Below are 21,279 nucleotides of genomic sequence, written 5' to 3' on the forward strand. Positions count from 1 at the left end.
TATTTTATATTATGACATTTCAGCTAGATCTACTGTCTCTATTATATTATGACAGACCAGCTAGATCTACTGTCTCCATCTCAACAGCCTCAAATAGGCTATTTCATGTGGGGGTGGGTTAGGGGGCAGACACATGCATCTCACATTACATTACATTACATTTTTATATATTGCTACTAAAATGTTTAAAAATCACAAATAATATTTTCTATTATTAATTTCAAACAATGGCATTGGCATGAGAAGAACTTACCAGTCCATAACGATGTCCTCTCCATTAAAAAAATATTCCTCCATTTGGGAATCGCTAAATTAATCGTCCTCCAACAATCTCTGTCTCACTTTCCCGATCAATTTCTTCTGAAATTATGTGTACATCTGTATATCTAGACTTAGATTTAGCTTTCCCTGACTTAGTCGCCATACTGATGCAGTTAACCCAGGTAAAATAAAAATAAAACTGATTGATATATAAACAGCTGAAGATGCGCTTTACCAAAACAACGCTGTGCGTAACATGCGTTGCTCCTTCCGGTATGAAACTTCAATGGCGAATGACCCTCTTTACACCGGAGTTTACTACATGGGTTGGTCTTCCAACACATAAACATTACATATTGCCGTTTACCTCAGCTCATTGGCTATCTACCCAGCTAGATTTCAAGACGATCAGTGGTCATTGGGTTAAAATACAGTCAATCAATGAAACAGCGGTCATATCATTGGTGCACAATGATGTCATTACTTGTTGTCTTCAAATCGGTTTCTTTCAGTCAATACGTCCCGCGAAATGACCCATCAAGTTTGGTTGTGTTACAAACAAACGAGTTGATTGCAATGAAACCAAACATAACTGGAAAAGTCACGTTTAGTGTGTGTATTTACATCGAATGTGTCGTCGAAAATGGAATGAGACGGAATTCACGACACAAGCGGTTCACAAAATGTTTCGTGTTAGGCTATAAAAATTTATTTTATCAAACAAAAGACCATTCATTGTGTACCAATGAGCATTGGGATTGGAAACAGAGTAAGATCGTCAAAGGTAAACAATTTATTTTATTGCAGTTTGTGATTTTGTTACGCCTGTGCTGGTTGAAATAGTTGTTTTTAATGGGGCTCTATCCTCAGATAATCACATTGTATTCTTTTGCAGTAAATCCTTTTTTAAATCTGACAGCACAGTTGGATTAGCAAGATTCTAGGCTTTCGAAACATGTGAGACACTTGTATTTTCATGAATGCTTAATATGACTATTTTATGTAGCGATCACCGTATGTTGTCGAATTCCATCTCGCTAACGGGTTCAGTGCGCAGAGAGGTTAAGCAACATCTCAAAACAGTAGTCAGGAAGGGTAGCCTAGTGGTAAGAGCATTGGACTAGTAACCAGAAGGTTGCAAGTTCAAACCACTGAGCTGACAAGGTACAAATCTGTCGTTCTGCCCCTGAACAGGCACTTAACCCACTGTTCCTAGGCCGTCATTGAAAATAAGAATTTGTTCTTAACTGACTTGCCTAGTTATGGGTCTTCCAAATGGGTCTTCCAAATGGACAATGACCCCAAGCATACTTCCAAAGTTGTGGCAGAATGGCTTAAGGATGACAAAGTCAAGGTATTGGAGCAGCCATCACAATACCCTGACCTCAATCCTATAGAAATTTTGTGGGCAGAACTGAAAAAGCGTGTGCAAGCAAGGAGGTGAAAAATAAGTATTTGGTCAATAACAAAAGTTTATCTCAATACTTTGTTATATACCCTTTGTTGGCAATGACAGAGGTCAAATGTTTTCTGTAAGTCTTCACAAGGTTTTTACACACTGTTGCTGGTATTTTGGCCCATTCCACATTCCACATTCATTTTGATTTAGATATAAAGTGTAACGGCGTTCTTCGTTTGTTGAGAGAGAGTCGGACTGAAATGCAGCGTGGTGGTTACTCATGTTCTTTAATGAAGAGAAAATGACGATACATGAAATAACTTAATAAATACAAAACAACAAACGGAACGTGAAACCTAATACAGCCTATCTGGTGAAACTACACAGAGACAGGAACAATCACCCACGAAATACAAAGTGATACTCAGGCTACCTAAATACGGTTCCCAATCAGAGACAACAAGAAACACCTGACTGATCGAGAACCGCCTCAGGCAGCCCAAACCTAACTAGACACACCCCTAATCAGCCGCGATCCCAAATACAACAAACCCCAATACGAAATACAACACGTAAACCCCTGTCACACCCTGGCCTGACCAAATATATAACGAAAACACAAAACACTAAGACCAAGGCGTGACAGGACCCCCCCCCCCCCAAGGTGCGGACTCCCGGACGCACCTCAAAACCAAAGGGAGGGTCCGGGTGGGCGTCTGTCATTGGTGGCGGCTCCGGCTCGGGACGTGGACCCCACTTCATTAATGTCCTTGTTCCTCCCCTTCGCGTCCTGGGATAATCCACCCTCGCCGCCGACCATGGCCTAATAGTCCTCACCCACAACCCCACAGAACTAAGGAGCAGCTCGTGACTGAGGGGCATCTCGGGACTGAGGGACAGCTCGGGACTGAGGGGCAGCTCGGGACTGAGGGGCAGCTCGGGACTGAGGGGCAGCTCGGGACTGAGGGGCAGCTCGGGACTGAGGGGCAGCTCGGGACTGAGGGGCAGCTCGGGACTGAGGGGCAGCTCGGAACTGAGGGGCAGCCCGGAACTGAGGGGCAGCCCGGAACTGAGGGGCAGCCCGGAACTGAGGGGCAGCCCGGAACTGAGGGGCAGCCCGGAACTGAGAGGAAGCCCAGTACTGAGAGGAAGCCCAGTACTGAGAGGAAGCCTAGTACTGAGATGAAGCTCAGGTAGGTAGTAGGCTCCGGTAGATCCTGGCTGGCTGGCGGATCTGGAAGATTCAAGTTGACTAGCAGATCTGGAAGATTCTGGTTGACTAGCAGATCTGGAAGATTCTGGTTGACAGGCTGATCTGGAAGAATCTGGTTGACTGGCAGATCTAGAAGATCATGGCTGACTGGCGGATCTAGTTGCTCTATGCAAACTGACAGCTCTGACTGCTCCATGCAGGCTGACAGCTCCTTGCAGACTGACAGCTCCTTGCAGACTGACAGCTCCCTGCAGACTGACAGCTCCTTGCAGACTGACAGCTCTGACTGCTCCATGCAGGCTGACAGCTCCTTGCAGACTGGCAGCTCCTTGCAGACTGGCAGCTCCTTGCAGACTGGCAGCTCCTTGCAGACTGACAGCTCCTTGCAGACTGACAGCTCCTTGCAGACTGACAGCTCTGGCTGCTTCATGCAGACTGGCAGCTCCTTGCAGACTGGCAGCTCCTTGCAGACTGGCAGCTCCTTGCAGACTGACAGCTCCTTGCAGACTGGCAGCTCCTTGCAGACTGACAGCTCCTTGCAGACTGGCAGCTCCTTGCAGACTGGCAGCTCCTTGCATGCTGGCAGCTCCCTGCAGACTGGCAGCTCCTTGCTCCTCCTGCTCCTCATTGCACAAAGGCGGAGGTAGCGGTCCTGCTGCTGGGTTGTTAACCTCCTACAGCCTCCTCCATGTCTCCTGATGTACTGGCCTGTCTCCTGGTAGTGCCTCCATGCTCTGGACACTACGCTGACAGACACAGCAAACCTTCTTGCCACAGCTCGCATTGATGTGCCATCCTGGATGAGCTGCACTACCTGAGCCACTTGTGTGGGTTGTAGACTCCGTCCCATGCTACCACTAGAGTGAAAGCACCGCCAGCATTCAAAGTGACCAAAACATCAGCCAGGAAGCATAGGAACTGAGAAGTGGTCTGTGGTTATCACCTGCAGAACCACTCCTTTATTGCCTATAATTTCCACCTGTTGTCTATTCCATTTGCACAACAGCATGTGAAATTTATTGTCAATCAGTGTTGCTTCCTAAGTGGACAGTTTGATTTCACAGAAGTGTGATTGACTTGGAGTTACATTGTGTTGTTTAAGTGTTCCCTTTATTTTTTTGAGCAGTGTAGTTTGTTTTCTTTATCAGCCTGGTATAAAGGGGTACTTCAGGATTCTGGCATGCTAGTAGATACCCCTAGACTTCATTGCGCTAACACTAGTTAGTATTGGCTCACGAACCTGCAGTGCCTTCAGAAAGTATTCACACTGCTTTACTTTTTCCCCATTTTGTTGTGATATGAGGTGGGATTAAATTGTACATTTTTGTCAATGATCTTCACAAAATACTCTGTCAAAGTGGATAAAAAAAAAACATTTGTAAAAACAATCATGAAAAACAAAACACTGTTTTCATTACATAAGTATTCAACCCCCTTAGCTAATACACCCAGTCTTTCTGGTAAATTCTCTAAGAGCGTTCCACACCTGGATTGTGCAATATTTGTCAATTTGTAATCTTTTAAAAAGTATTTAAGCTCTGTCAAATTGGATGTTGATCATTGCTAGACAGCCATTTTCAGGTCATAGATTTTTAAGCAGATTTACAGTGCATTCAGAAAGTATTCAGACCCCTTGACTTTTTCCACATTTTGATACGTTTTGTTATGTTCCAGCCTTATTCTAAAATGGATTAAATAGTTTTTTCCCCAGTCATCAATCTACAGACAATACCCCATAATGACATAGCAAAAATACGTTTTTAGAAATTGTAGCAAATTTATGAAAAAATCTATTATATCACTGAAGTATTCATACGCTTTACTCAGTACTTTGTTGAAGCACCTTTGGCAGCGATTACAGCCTTGAGTCTTCTTGGGTATGATACTACAAGCTTGGCACACCTTTTATTTGCGGAGTTTCTCCCATGCTGCCACAACCATTTCTCCCATTCTCCCGTCTGAATACTACACCATAGTACCCTCCAAACTCGTCATTAACTGACTGTTAAACAGCCATCACTAACATTGAGTGGCTGCTGCCAACATACTGACTTAAATCCCGAGCCACTTTGACAATTAAGAAAATTGGATGGAATAAATGTATCACTAGCCACTTTAAACAATGCCACTTTTTATAATGTTTTACATACATACCCTACATTACTCATCGCAGATGTGTATATACTGTACTCTATACTATCTACTGCATCTTGCCTATGTCGTTCGGCCATCGCTCATCCATATATTTTCATGTACATATTCTTATTCATTCCTTTACACTTGTGTATAAAAGGTAGTTGTTGTGAAATTGCTGGATTACTTGTTAGAAATTACTGCATGGTCGGAACTAGAAGCACAAGCATTTCGCTACAATCGCATTAACATCTGCTAACCATGTGTATGTGACAAATTAAATTTAGATTTGATTCGTCTCTGCAGATCCTCTCAAACTCTGTCAGGTTGGATGGGGAGCGTCGCTGCACGGTGCCTCCAGAGATGTTTAATCGGGTTCAAGTCCAGGCTCTGGCTGGGCCACTCAAGGACATTCAGATACTTGTCCCAAAGCCACTCCGGCGTTGTCTTTGCTGTGTGCTTAGGGTTGTTGTCCTGTTACAAGGTGAACCTTTGCCCCAGTCTGAGGTCCTGAGCGCTCTGGAGCAGGTTTTCATCAAGGATCTCTCTATAATGAATGCACCGTTCATTTTTTTCCTCGATCCTGACTAGTCTCCCAGTCCCAGTCCCTGCCGCTGCAAAACATCCTAACAGTATGATGCTGCCACCACCATGCTTCACTGTAGGGATGGTGCCAGGTTTCCTCCAGATGTGATGCTTGGCGTTCAGGCCAATGAGTTCAATCTATTATTGCACAGAGAGTCCATGCAATTTATTATGTGACTTGTTAAGCAAATGTTTACTCCTGAACTTAATTAGGCGTGCCATAACAAAGTGGTTGAATAGTTTCAGCATTTCATATTTTATTAATTTGTGAAAATGTTGAACAACATTTCCACTTCCACATTATGGGGTATTGTGTGTAGGCCAGTGACAAAAAATCTTAATTTGATCAATTTTTACTTCAGTCCAACACAAATGTTTTGGGAAAAAGTCAAGGGGTGTGAATACTTTCTGAAGGCACTGTACCTCTAGCTTATTTCCTACTGGACACAGAGACATACAAATGATATCCACAAGTTCATCAGACTGGGGAAGTAGATGAATGGCCTCATTGCCAAAATCCTGAAGTAATCCCTTTAAGTTGCCTCTAAGAGCTGATCCAAGGTCAGTTTTAGGGTTTAACCCCTAACGGCTGAGGTTAAGATTAGGTCTGGGTTTGCTGAACCCACATCAGGGTTTAGAATTTTGTTGTTGTTGTTGCCATCCCCCCCAAAAAAGTAGGGAGTCAAAGTAAAAGGGAATGATCTGTGCTTCCTTGCCAGGATTAACAACCCAGTTTAGGTTAATTACACAGAGGGGCCTACCACGCAATCAAGTTTAAAGTTTTATTAGTCATATAAAACTCATCGACGGGGCTGTAGTGGAACAGGTTGAGAGCTTCAAGTTCCTTGGTGTCCACATCACCAACAAACTATCATGGTCCAAGCACACCAAGACAGTCGTGAAGAGGGCACGACAAAGCCTATTCCCCCTCGCGAGACTGAACAGATTTGGCATGGGTCCTCAGATCCTCAAAAGGTTCTACAGCTGGACCATCGAGAGCATCCTGTCTGGTTGCATCACTGCCTGGTATGATAACTGCTCGGCCGCCGTCCGCAAGGCACTACAGAGGGTAGCGCGTACGGCCCAGTACATCACTGGAGCCAAGCTTCCTGTCATTCAGGACCTCTATACCAGGTGGTGTCAGAGGAAGGCCCTAAAAATTGTCAGACTCCAGCCACCCTAGTCATAGACTGTTCTCTCTGCTACTGCACGGCAAGCGGTACCGGAGCGCCATGTCTAGGTCCAAGAGGCTTCTTAAAAGCTTCGACCTCCAAGCCATAAGACTCCTGATCAGCTAATTAAATGGCTACCCAGACCCTTCTTTATGCTGCTGCTACTCTTTATAATCTATACATAGTCACTTTAACTCTACCTACATGTACATATTACCGTAATTACCTCGACTAACCAGTGCCCCCGCACATCGACTCTGTACCGGTAGCCCCTGTATATGTTATTTTACTGTTAATCATTTGTTACTTTTATTTTCAATTTTTTACTTAACACATATTTTTTATTTTTTTATTTATTAACTTCTTAAGGCATTGTTGGTTGAGGGCTTGTAAGTAAGCATTGCACTGTTGTATTCCGCGCATGTGACAAATAACATTTGATTTGATGGTATACACCGTCCAACTAAATGCTTACCTGCATGTTCCTTCTCGACAATACATCAACAATAAGAAAAGTTAAGAATACAAACATAATGTAAATGGTTCAATAGAATACAATATCTTATTTTTTAGCATAAGTATAATAGAGGAAGGCACAATTGTTTTTTTAAATGATATTGCCACAAGACCCCATACAAAACCTTGAGATGTCATAGCACAGTATTTGGCTTGAAACCTTGACTTGAAATCAAGGTGCACGTTCAAGCAACAAGGGCAGGAAAACTGACTACAAAGGTATGTCAGGAAAATTGGCATTAAGCAGATGATACACGCACAAAAGCTAGCGGCTGGTATCAACGTCAAAGAAGATAAATAAAGTCTCTGACAGTGCAGGGAGTGTGAACTGTGAAGCCTCGCAGAAGATAAACTCAAGAGGGATGCATCATAAAGGTATGTGTTGGCAGCCGAGCACTTTCTGCGGTTGCCGCTCAAGATTTAGTTTATGCTCGTATTCTTTTCTTTATTTCTTATTGTTGCATTGTCGAGAAGGAACCCGCAAGGAAGCATTTGGTTGGAAGATGTATACCATGTGTATCCTGTACAAACGACGAATAAAACTTGAAGAGAAAGTACTTCAGATGAGATGCAATTGTCTAGAGGACTTTAGATTATCCTGCGCTGGCCAGATATTCACCAGAAGTACAGTAGCAGCAGCCTTTCGCGATAGGGCTGATTTATGTTGTACTGTAGTTATGATGGCTGCCTTTGTATTGCATACCTCTGATACAGAACACACCTACGAAGTCATTTATGGCGTTTTATTTTCTGACGTAAATCCATGTAATGATGACGTCTTAATTTTCGCAAAAGAGACTTCTTACTACTCTGTAGGCCTACACCTTTTCTAGTTGGTTGTCCTTCCCAGATTTGTCCGTTCTTGTCTGTCAAGAGATTTACAGATTTTGCACATATTCATTCAGTTTGCTGTCACACTCACTGTGACCAGACTGGACACACACCTTGCACTTGCTGTGACAGACTCAGACCTAGCAAGAGGACTGCACACACACCTCTTTGATGCACTTAGTCCCCCTTTGTCTGGAGCAATTAATCATACAGAGGGGGTTGATAAACAAACTAGGTTCATTATAACCAAACATGGACTAATGTGGAAAACTCATAAGACTGCCCTGGTTACCATTGACTAACAGTCATGGAAGACAAACAGGCCTTTATAGAAAAATGTATGGTGTGTGTTCTGTCTTGTCCCCTGATTTTAATATCTAGCCTCCCATGTTCTCTTCTGTATCAGCTCCAGCCAAGCCTACAGACCTCCCCACTCTCTGTCCCACTCAGACTGTTTCTACGCTGCAGCTGAGTGACAGATCGATGAGCACATGTTTGGGTGTGTTTTCATGCTTTAATGAGGCTGTTTGATGAGGGCCTAAGGGGTCTATAATGGGTTGGGTCTGACCCAGGACCATGCAGGGGAGGGGGCACAATCTGACGCACTTTGACACACTCCAGGACACCCCCAGTCCACTCCTGATAAGGGTCACTTAAGTGTCAAATTCTTATTTTAGAATTTAGCTGTCCCTCTGGTCTGTGTTGTATTATATGTACCCGTAGCCTACCGATATGATGTTTTTTGTGTCCTGCCCAGATGCAGTGGATAGGAATGAGCTCGATAGTGAACTGCCAGAGAACATACACACCATACTTTAAACATTACAGGAGAGTTGGCTACAGTTTATTTAAAAAAAGAAGTTATTTTGTACTCCCTAACCACAGAATCGGTTAGAGATGTTCTTGCAGGGCCACAAAGCTGTTGGGAGGCCAATTAAACCAAACATTCCCTGCTGAACTTTTTAACGACCCAGCTCATTAGAAGTGAGATCTCGCTCCTTATCCCACAATCACCTGCACAGAGGTAGATGTGATTCATTGGGAGATTGTTGTCAATGAACATTTCTAACCTGGGCGATCAAACACTGTCATTTAACACTCAAATAAAATGTTATTGGTCACATGCGCCAATTACAAAAGGGGTAGACTTTACAGTGAAATGCTTACTTACGAGCCCATTCCCATCCGTACAGAGTTAAAAAGTAAAACAAATATTTGCTAAATAAAAAAGGAAATAGTAACACACTAAAAACAATAACAAGGCTATGTACAAGAAGTACCAGTACCACGTCAATGTGCAGGGGTACGAGATAATTAAAGGTAATACATTATATACATGTGCGTATTTGTATTTATTAAGGATCCCCATTGGCTGCTGTCTTCCTGGGGTCCAGCACATCAAGGCAGTCATATACAATACAAAATATTGAATCACATATTTCATAACACTGTTCACAACACATTAAGTGTGTTCCCTCAGACCACTACTCTACTACCGCATATCTACAGTATAACACAAAATCCATGTCTGTGTGTGTAGAGTGCGTGTGTTAGCATGTGTGTGTTTCTCTCCACAGCACCCACTGTTCCATAAAGTGTATTTTTATCTGTTTTTTCGATCTGATTCTGTTTGTGGCACCTAAACACGACTGGACAGTAGTCCAGGTGAGACAAAACTATGGCCTGTAGGACCCGCCTTGTTGATGGTGTTGTTAAGAAGGCAGAGCAGCGCTTTATTATGGACAGACTTCTCCCCATGTTGTTGCATCAAAATGTTTTGACCATTACAGTTACAGTTACCATTACTCAATTTCCACATTATTATCTCTTGAAAGCTATTAGCTCTTGATCTTCAAGAATAGGACTTGGAAATATGGAAGTATAGGTTTGCCAAATTGTTTTACCTGAGCATAACCGCAAAACTAAGGACTTATTAGCAAGCCCTACTTTGTTGTTTATGAGTTTGTTGTCATGGAAGACTGATTGGGCTCATTGATTCAAGTTGAAAAGTACATGCTGCCCTCATGGATTGGCATGCTTTGCACACTACTGAAAAGTGCTATTTACATGTGAAAAATTTGACAAATGCTGCATTTGCTATAGGCCCATTGTTTACCTTTTAGTAAAGTGAGTAAGTGACACTTGATATATTGCCAATATGCAGCTGTTTAAAGGGAAAATCCACAGATGAAACAATAACAAAACGGTTGCCCTGCCACTGTTTTGGTAAAAAGCTGAGGGATGGACCTGGAGAAATGTAACCACTCTCAGATAAATAATCAGAGCTATGGATGCAAGGACTAACCATTCATGATATCACAATTATTGTTTTAACCATGTTATGAGGCTATACAGTGTTTGTTTACATTTACAATGTTTACAAACATTGGAGGAAAACAAGCTTATATTTTGGGTTCTCATGGAGTCTGACAGATGAACTAAGTTCATTAGAGTTACCAGCCTCAGAAATTGCATACCAAACAAATGCTTCACAGAGTTCAAGTAACAGACACATCTCAACATCAACTGTTCAGAGGAGACTGCGTAAATCAGGCCTTCATGGTCGAATTGCAGCAAAGAAACCACTACTAAAGAACAGCAATAAGGCGGCGCTCCAAGTAGCCCGGGGACTTTAATGCAGGGAAACTTAAATCTGTTTTACCAAATTTCTATCAGCATATTAAATGGGCAACCAGAGGAAAATAAACTCTGGACCACTTTGCAGATGCAAAGCTACAGAACTGTTTTGCTAGCACAGACTGGAATATGTTCCGGGATTCCTCCGATGGCATTGAGAAGTACATTCATCAATAAGTGCATCAATGACGTTGTCCCCACAGTGACCGTACGTACCTACTAAAGGCTAGAGCTGCCGCTTTTAAGGAGCAGGACTCAAACCCGGAAGCTTATAAGAAATGATGCTATGCCCTACAACGAACCATCAAACAGGCAAAGCATCAATACAGGACCAAGATTCGAATCGTACTACACCGGCTTCGACGCTCGTCGGATGTGGCAGGGCTTGCAAACCATTACAAACTACAAAGGGAAGCACAGCCGAGAGCTGCCCAGTGACACGAGCCTACCATACATGCTAAACTACTTCTATGCTCGCTTCGAGGCAAATAACACTGAAACATGCATGAGAGCACCAGCTTGTTCTGGAAGACTGTGTGATCACGCTCTCTGCAGCTGATGTGAGTAAGACCTTTTGAACAGGTCAACATTCACAAGGCCACAGGGCCAGACAGATTGCCTGGATGTGTACTGCAAGCATGCGCTGACCAAGAGCAAAGTCACTGACATTTTTAACCTGTCCCTGTCCTGATACCAACATGTTTTAAGCAGACCACCATAGTCCCTGTGCCCAAGAACACTAAGGTAATCTGTCTACCGACCTGTAGCACTCACGTCTGTAGCCATGAAGTGCTTTGAAAGGCTGGTCACTTCAACACCATTATCCCAGAAACCCTCAACCCATTCCAATTTGCATACCACTCAAACAGGTCCACAGATGATGCAATCTCTATTGCACTCCACACTGCCCTTTCACACCTGGACAAAAGGAACACCTATGTGAGAATTCTATTAATTGACTACCGCCACACTGATCCTCTACACAGGGGCCGCTCAGGGGTGTGTGCTCAGTCCCCTCCTGTACTCCCTGTTCACTCATGACTGCACAGCCAGGCACGACACCATCAAGTTTGCCGATGACACAACAGTGGTAGGCCTGATCACCGACAATGACGGGTGGTGCCAGGACAACAACTTCTCCCTCAACGTGATCAATACAAAGGAGATGATTGTGGACTACAGGAAAAAGAGGACTGAGCACTCCCCATTCTCATTTTTTATTTATTTATTTATTTTACCTTTATTTAACCAGGTAGGCAAGTTGAGAACAAGTTCTCATTTACAATTGCGACCTGGCCAAGATAAAGCAAAGCAGTTCGACAGATAAAACGACACAGAGTTACACATGGAGTAAAAACAAACATACAGTCAATAATGCAGTATAAACAAGTCTATATACAATGTGAGCAAATGAGGTGAGAAGGGAGGTAAAGGCAAAAAAGGCCATGATGGCAAAGTAAGTACAATATAGCAAGTAAAATACTGGAATGGTAGTTTTGCAATGGAAGAATGTGCAAAGTAGAAATAAAAAATAATGGGGTGCAAAGCAGCAAAATAAATAAATAAATAAAAATTAAATACAGTTGGGAAAGAGGTAGTTGTTTGGGCTAAATTATAGGTGGGCTATGTACAGGTGCAGTAATCTGTGAGCTGCTCTGACAGTTGGTGCTTAAAGCTAGTGAGGGAGATAAGTGTTTCCAGTTTCAGAGATTTTTGTAGTTCGTTCCAGTCATTGGCAGCAGAGAACTGGAAGGAGAGGCGGCCAAAGAAAGAATTGGTTTTGGGGGTGACTAGAGAGATATACCTGCTGGAGCGTGTGCTACAGGTGGGAGATGCTATGGTGACCAGCGAGCTGAGATAAGGGGGGACTTTACCTAGCAGGGTCTTGTAGATGACATGGAGCCAGTGGGTTTGGCGACGAGTATGAAGCGAGGGCCAGCCAACGAGAGCGTACAGGTCGCAATGGTGGGTAGTATATGGGGCTTTGGTGATAAAACGGATTGCACTGTGATAGACTGCATCCAATTTGTTGAGTAGGGTATTGGAGGCTATTTTGTAAATGACATCGCCAAAGTCGAGGATTGGTAGGATGGTCAGTTTTACAAGGGTATGTTTGGCAGCATGAGTGAAGGATGCTTTGTTGCGAAATAGGAAGCCAATTCTAGATTTAACTTTGGATTGGAGATGTTTGATATGGGTCTGGAAGGAGAGTTTACAGTCTAACCAGACACCTAAGTATTTGTAGTTGTCCACGTATTCTAAGTCAGAGCCGTCCAGAGTAGTGATGTTGGACAGGCGGGTAGGTGCAGGTAGCGATCGGTTGAAGAGCATGCATTTAGTTTTACTTGTATTTAAGAGCAATTGGAGGCCACGGAAGGAGAGTTGTATGGCATTGAAGCTTGCCTGGAGGGTTGTTAACACAGTGTCCAAAGAAGGGCCGGAAGTATACAGAATACAGAATTAACGGGGCTGCAGTGGAGCAAGTTGAGATCTTCAAGTTCCTTGGTGTCCAGATCACCAACAAACTAACATAGTCCAAGCACACCAAGACAGTCGGGGAGAAGGCACGACAAAACCTATTCCCCCTCAGGAGAATGAAAAGATTTGGCATGGGTCCTCATCCTCAAAAGGTTCTACAGCTGCACCATCTAGAGCACTGGTTGCATCACTGCCTGGTATGGCAAATGCTCAACCTCCTACCACAAGGAACTACAGAGGGTAGCGCGCTTCCTGCCATCCAGGACCAGGTGGTGTCAGAGGAAGGCCCTGAAAATTGTGAGACTCCAGACACCCTAGTCATAGACTGTTCTCTCTGCTACCGCATGGCAAGCGGTACTGGAGTGCCAAGTCTAGGTCCAAGAGGCTTCTAAACAGCTTCTACCCCCAAGCCATAAGACTCCTAAACACCTAATCAAATGGCTACCCAGACTATTTGCATTGCCCCCCCCCCTTTTACACTGCTGCTACTCTCTGTTGTTATCATCTATGCATAGTCACTTTAATAACTCTACCTACATGTACATATTACCTCTCCTAACCGGCACCCCCGCACATTGACTCTGTACCGGTATCCCCCTGTATATACTCACAATTGTTATTTTACTGCTGCTCTTTAATTACTTGTTTCTTTTATTTATTATTCTTATCTGTATTTTTTTTAACTGCATTGTTGGTTAGGGGCTCGTTGTACAACACCTGTTGTATTCGGTGCTTGTGACTAATACAATTTGATTTGAAGAAGAAGAGACTTACTTGAGCCAAGAAACACGAGCAATGGACATTAGACCGGTGGAAATCTCTCCTTTGGTCTGATGAGTCCAAATTTGAGATTTTTGTTTCCAACCACTGTGTCTTTGTGAGCGCAGTGTAGGTGAACGGATGATCTCCGCATGTGTGGTTCCCACCGTGAAGCATGGGGGTGTAGGGGTGCTTTGCTGGTGACACTGTCAGTGATTTATGTTGTATTTCAAGGAACACTTAACCAGCACGGCTACCACAGAATTCTGCAGTGATATGCAATCCTATCTGGTTTGAGCTTAGTGGGACTTTAATTTTGTTTTTCAACAGGACAATGACCCAAAACACCTCCAGGCTGTGTAAGGGCTATTTGACCAAGAAGGATAGTGATGGAGTGCTGCATCAGATGACCTGGCTTCCACAATCACCTGACCTCAACCCAATTGAGATGTTTTGGGATGAGTTGGACCGCAGAATGAAGGAAAAGCAGCCAACAAGTGCTCAGCATATGTGGGAACTCCTTCATGACTGTTGGAAAAGCATTCCAGGTGAAGCTGGTGGAGAGATTGCCAAGTGTGAGCAAAGCTGTCAGAGGCAAAGGGTGGCTACTTTGAAGAATCTAAAATATATTTAGATTTGTTTAACACTTTCTTTTGGTTGGGTCATGATTCCATATGTGTTATTTCATAGTTGTGATGTCTTCACTATTATTCAACAATGTAGAAATTAGTTTTAAAAAATCAAATCCCTTGAATGAGTAGGTATGTCCATACCTTTTACTGGTACCGTGCATGTATATATATAGATCGATCATTTATAAGTCCAAAAATGGATGTAGCAACTTCTGCTATCAAATGTGTGTGAGTTTGAGAATGTGTCCTATGGATTTATTACATTTTTTTATCAGCAAGAATTAAAAGCCCCACTTTTATTCCATAGTCTGGTATCCACACTATACAGCTGTTAGAGTGCATTTTTCACTGGCTGTCCACTAGTTTCAAAAACTATGATTGATAGGTAGCTTAAACTTCTTGAATTCAACCATTATTGGGTTTAAATACTCATTTAGATTTGTGAACAGCCATCCACAACAACCACAAATAGCTTAATAAGAGCGCAGCAGTGTGAGTCATATTAATGCGCTATGTAGATGTCAATAATAAGTGATATCCGTATCACCGTAGACTACACCACTGCTGTCATCTGTACCTCCTAGCGTTTATTCAAGTTGGATAATCTTTGAATCCTGACTGCAGTCTCACAATTGTGAGACAGTTTGGACTGTAGCCTACATAAACCTATTCTTGCTCTTTTTCCGCGACCCATCGAACCCATTTGGTGTGTCATCATAGTGTCTGATTTGTGGTCAGACTCACTCAGGTGGAACAAACTTAACCCTGCACCTTTTTTCAATGCTGATTTGAATGTCATTGAGAAAACACAAACATCCTTTCTGAATTTAAATGTAATCCTCGAAGTAATCTTTTTTAAAGTATCTCTAATCTGATTACAATATTTTAGCTGGTAACAGATTACAGTTACTGTTTTTTTGGTAATCCCTTACATGTAGTTCGTTAAACCCTGGGTTTAGGGTAGGGGTAAAAGTGACTAGGAAATCAGAATATATATATATATATATATATATAAAATAAACAGAGTAGCAGCAACGTGTGTGTGTTGGAGTGTCAGTGTAGTATGTGTGAGTGTGTGGGTAGAGTACAGTGAGTGTACATATAGCCAGTGCAAGAGAGTCAGTTCAAAACAATTTAAGATAAATAAATAAATAATGAAGGGTGTCAATGTAAATAGTCCAGGTAGCAATTTGATTAACTGTTCACCAGGCTTATGGCTTGGGGTACAAGCTGTTCAGGTGCCTTTTGGTCCCAGACAAGGCGCTCCGGTACTGCTTAACGTGCGGTAGCAGAGAGAACGGTCTATGACTTGGGTGGCTGGAGTCTTTGACCTTTGACTCTAGCCACCTGTAAGGTGTGTAGTGTCTAGGAAAAAGGTGAGGTCAGGGAGTAGGTTGTCTTGTTGTTGAGACAGAGGTTTTGTATCGTACAAGGCTCAGGGCCATTAGCCTTTGTCAGCCCAATCCAGGGTGGATGATGATGATTACTGTGGCATTTTATTGAGCATCTGCAGCTACTGTAGCGTGAGAACGATCAGAGCCAACATGCCTGAGTTTGCCTGTCCTATGAAACTAAACTACTGGGTTTGCAGGCTTTTATTCCAGCCCTGGCCTGTCTGTGGCACAATGTAAAAAAAAGTCTGTCTCAATAACAGTCTCATCTATAGTACAGCAAATGTGTTATGTACACATGTTGGTGGACTGGCTTTGTGCAAGAGTGACATTGCGTATGTTGTGGGTAGCGGTTTCCTGAGAAATAAGCCACTTTTTTGTATTTCCTAACTACAGGGCTTGAAAACCTCCTGATGTTTTCATCGCTGTTTTTATCCCTGGGTGCAGACTCTACGTATGCTTTTCATGTGTGTGTTTCAGTGTGTGTGTTGTCTCTCTCTGTCTCTCTGTCTCTCTCTCTCTGTCTCTGTCTCTGTGTGTGTGTTGTCTCTGTGTGCACCTAGAAACTCCACCTGAGTACATATGAGTGCACCCTCACCCCCTGCTACCCCTTATTCGTGGAATCCAACAATGCACCATGTCATTACTTAGCTGTAGGGGGAAGGAAGCCACATTGGGAGGCATGTCGATCCCACATGTCGGCCTTAACTAGGCTAGGGCTGCCAGGAGAGAGTGCGAGATAGAGAGCGACCTGGAGTTTTACTGGAGTTTTCTATTCACTATAAACATTTTCTCCATGCGCCTTTTTAATACGGTAGGTGTGCAAGTTATACTTTTGACCATTTTGCAACCATCTCCAACTTTACCATCTGCTTCTGGCATACTCAATGAAGTCTTGGATTTTCCTTTCCTTTCCTCTGCCGCAGTTTCTTGAATCGAATTCCTTCTTTACTGAAAGGTTTTGTTTTCAGTCTCTTTCACTTTTACTGTTGATATCCTCCTGAAAAGCTGAAAACGGTTGTGGGGACTTGTATGGGCCTTGGTTGCAGCCCCCACAGCTAGCACCTCTGGGGACGTAGGAAGCTCTCCCACACTGCGGAGAGAGGTCAACGCTTGCTCTGCCCTCCTCACTCGTTCCTCATTCCCTTCTCTTTCTCACATTGCTGAAGGTTACTGGATCATGGAGGATTTCCCCTTTCTGTAGAGACAGATGGAAAGACAGAGAGGGACTGTGAGAGACTTTGTTTTAAGAGCTGACATTTTTATCTTTCAAGGACTTTCTACAGCAGTTCTATTTAAGAATCCGTCTCTGGAGTTTGGACAACACAAGAGACAACCTCAAAATGGAATGCTAATAAAGCTATTCAAGAAGGCTATCTGGAGCACTGACTGAAGAGCGCTGGTCTTGTTGAGACTTGCGTACCCTACAGCACTTGGGACTCCTTTATTTTCTGCTTCTCCCCAGCCTCTCCCCTTCTCATGACCTACAGTTACCCCAGTATCCTGGTGCGTCAGAAGGGCTTGCGTCCTTTCTTCCCCTCCACCTGGCTCTCCCTGCCCAAAGGGCAGCACACCTGTGATCGGGGAGCTGGTCCGGGGACACCCACCTACCCACCGCTCCCTGGGTCTTCACAGGCAGTAGCAGCATGTGGTGGCTACAGCCCTGGCAGGAGAGCCCTTCGGAGAGGATGAGCTCCATCTGAGCTCCACCTCGTCTCACAGCTGTTGTGGGTGTGTGGAGCCTCTCTTTTTGTTGTCAGCCCAGCAAGTCATACTGTAGCAGCCAGAAGCTTTGACCCACAATGAACAAAGATCACCGATTTCCAAGGAAAGGGAGCCTGTTTGGCTGTGGCCCAAGCAGCCACGGTCGGAGACACTCCTGCTTAGGGTATGTATATGTAGGACTGGATCTTGTATGGGGTACGTGATTATCTTGAGTCTTTTTTACATTTTTATATGGCCTTTGTTTTTTGCACTCAATCCAAGCAGTTATGGTTTCAGACTAAACATTATTTTTTTGTTATTGTCATATACAGCAGGTTAGGTGCAGCGAAATGTGTTTGTGTCCTTCTGGTTCATGTACAACATGACTGCACAGCAGTACAATTACTTTACAGAAGTTTATCCAACAGCTTTTAGTTTGAGGAAGCAAATTCGTTTTTCAAACAGGCACACTTTTGCCCAGTGGACTTCCTGTTTTGGGGGGTTAAATGGAGCAAGTACATTTATTGTAACATGTTCAGTTTCAGAAAATACTGTTTTTTTATTTGTTTTTTGTTTTGCAATTTTTCTCAATCGCGTACAAGCATTTTTTGGAACAATTTTGTTGATTTTCAAAACATAGCTCACAAGAACTCTGTGGCCTTTTGCAAAACAGTAAATGTGTTTTCAAAATGTAGTTGCCTTCTCAAAACATAAATACAAGAAAACATAACAGTTGAAGTCGGAAGTTTACATATACTTAGGTTGGAGTCATTAAAACTCGTTTTTCAACCACTCCACAAATTTCTTGTTCACAAACTATAGTTTTGGCAAGTCGTTTAGGCCATCTACTTAGTGCATGACACAAGTCATTTTTCAAACAATTGTTTACAGAAAGATTATTTCACTTATAATTCACTGTATCACAATTCCAGGGAGTCAGAAATTTACATACACTGAGTTGACTGTGCCTTTACACAGCTTGGACATTTCCAGAGAATGATGTCATGGCTTTAGAAGCTTCTGATAGGCTTATTGAAATTATTTGAGTCAATTGGAGGTGTACCTGTGCCTACCTTCAAACTCAGTGCCTCTTTGCTTGACATCATGGGCAAATAAAAAAAAATCAGCCAAGACTTCAGAAAAACATTTTTGTAGACCTCCACAAGTCTGGTTCATCCTTGGGAGCAATTTCCAAATGACTGAAGGTACCACGTCCATCTGTACAAACAATAGTACGCAAGTATAAACACCATGGGACCACACAGCCGTCATATCGCTCAGGAAGGAGACTCGTTCTGTTCTGTCTCCTAGAGATGAACATACTTTGGAGCGAAAAGTGCAAATCAATCCCAGAACATCAGCAAAGGAACTTGTGAAGATGCTGGAGGAAACAGGTACAAAGTATCTATATCCACAGTAAAACGAGTCCTATATCGACATAACCTGAAAGGTCGCTCAGCAAGGAAGAAGCCACTGCTCCAAAACCTGCATAAAAAAGCCAGACTACGGTTTGCAACTGGGGACAAAGATCATACTTTTTGGAGAAATGTCTTCTGGTCTGATGAAACAAAAATAGAACTGTTTGGCCAATATGCCCATCGTTATGTTTGGAGGAATAAGGGGGAGGCTTGCAAACCGAAAAACACATCCCAACAGTGAAGCACGGGGGTGGCAGCATCATGCTGTGGGGGTGCTTTTCTGCAGGAGGGACTGGTGCACTTCACAAAATAGATGGCATTTTAAGAAAGGGAAATTATGTGGATATATTGAAGCAACATCTCAAGACATCAGTCAGGAAGTTAAAGCTTGGTCGCAAATGGGGTCTTCCAAATGGACAATGACCCCAAGCATACTTCCAAAGTTGTGGCAAAGTGGCTTAAGGACAACAAAGTCAAGGTAATGGAGTGGCCATCACAAAGCCCTGACCTCAATCCTATAGAACATTTGTGGGCAGAACTAAAAAGCGTGTGCGAGCAAGGAGGCCCAAAAACCTGACTCAGTTACACCAGCTTTGCCAGGAGGGATGGGAAAGAATTAACCCAACTTATTGTGGGAAGCTTGTTGAAGGCTACCCGAAACGTTTGACCCAAGTTAAACTATTTAAAGGCAGTGCTACCAAATACTAATTGAGTGCATGTAAACTTCTGACCCACTGGGAATGTGATGAAAGAAATAAAAGCTTAAATAAATAATTCCCTCTACTATTATTCTGACATTTCACATTCTTAAAATAGTGGTGATCCTAACTGACCTAAGACAGATAATTTTTACTAGGATCAAATGTCAGGAATTGTGAAAAACTCAGTTTAAATGTATTTGACTAAGGTGTATGTGAACTTCTCACTTCATCTGTAAATACATGAATGCCTTCTCAAAACTAAAAAATCCCAGTAGATCAATATATTTTCTTTGCAGTTACTAAATCGTGATTGTCAATAATAGAAGTACTGTCCAAAGGTGCAGCATTATGGGCAATTACTCTCCTTTTATGCACCAAACAATTTCATACACCAAATATTATAATAACATATATTTAAAAAAGGTGGGCTGCGTTCATTCATCAGTATCATCACAATCCAATTCCATGCTGTATTCAATACAAAGGTTTTCTCAATGTTTTGTAGACTTTCCATTGGTGAAGTAACACAATCCACAATATAAATAAGGGACAGTGAATAAAAAGGAGGAACACAACTGATATCAGTCCAAAGCAAAGCTGTATTAGGTCACAATGTTGAAGATGATGACTTAGAGGTAACACAACTTTATTCTCTGCATATCTGCAATATTGTACCAAATCATGAGAATAGACCGTCCCTGTTGCCTTGATCTTTCCATATGTTGTACATGGTATGACACTGCTGGGGTGCATTAGGTTTTACTGAGTGACAGAAACAGTGAAATCAATTCTACACTTCTCTTCTGATGAAAAACAACAGTGAATTTTCTATTCACTGATAATATTTGTTTTTAAGGTTATGCAAAAGGTGGTCTAAGACATGCACGTCCAGTATTAAGGCAATAAAATGGTCAGAAGTTCTGTAAATGTATTCAAGCGTTTGATCATTAATGTTCTGCTATAGATACGTTTCAACACAGATCCAAAAATTGCTTGTACACAATTAAGAAGCTGTGCTACACAGAAAAGTGTTGTGTGGATGGTGTTGCAGTGTGAACAGACTGGGCTGTGTGTGGACTGGAGATCAGATGTGTCTGTCTGTGTGAGCTTGTTTGTCGAATGCACGGTGTATGTCATGTTTTTTGTTTAAATACCTGTCTGGGTAAAAGTTTGCGCAAGTGCGCGCACGTGTGTGTGTGTGTGTGTGTGTGTGTGTGTGTGTGTGTGTGTACTCTGCCTGCTCTGTACACTGTGCTGTCTGTGGGAAAGGAGAATAGGATCGATAACACCACCCCTGTCTGCTGATGTCACAACTGGGAGGGGGTGGAGGGAGTCACTCTAGTGGAACACTGTGTGTGTGTGTGATGTGTGTGGATCCGAGTGAGTGTGTGAATAGCCACATGATAGTCCTATAGAGCCACCCTCCACACTGGTTTATATTCGTATACT

At 42.9% G+C, this 21,279-nt stretch overlaps 1 protein-coding gene across 5 annotated transcripts in view; it reads left to right on the plus strand.

Moving 5' to 3' along the window:
* The window catches only part of pde4cb (phosphodiesterase 4C, cAMP-specific b), a 152,306-nt gene that overhangs the window by 75,509 nt on the left and 55,518 nt on the right, over nucleotides 1–21,279 (plus strand). The window contains exon 1 of one of the 5 annotated variants that reach the window (XM_031822527.1): nucleotides 16,394–17,895. The exons of the other annotated variants lie outside the window; for them this stretch is intronic. Within the exon in view, the coding sequence (XP_031678387.1) occupies nucleotides 17,810–17,895 (86 nt within the window). The 5' untranslated portion in view covers nucleotides 16,394–17,809. Of the gene's footprint in view, nucleotides 1–16,393; nucleotides 17,896–21,279 lie in introns of those variants that run through there. 5 annotated transcript variants of the gene reach the window in all.

Source organism: Oncorhynchus kisutch, linkage group LG4 (genome assembly GCF_002021735.2).
Source record: "Oncorhynchus kisutch isolate 150728-3 linkage group LG4, Okis_V2, whole genome shotgun sequence".
NCBI lineage: Eukaryota > Metazoa > Chordata > Actinopteri > Salmoniformes > Salmonidae > Oncorhynchus > Oncorhynchus kisutch.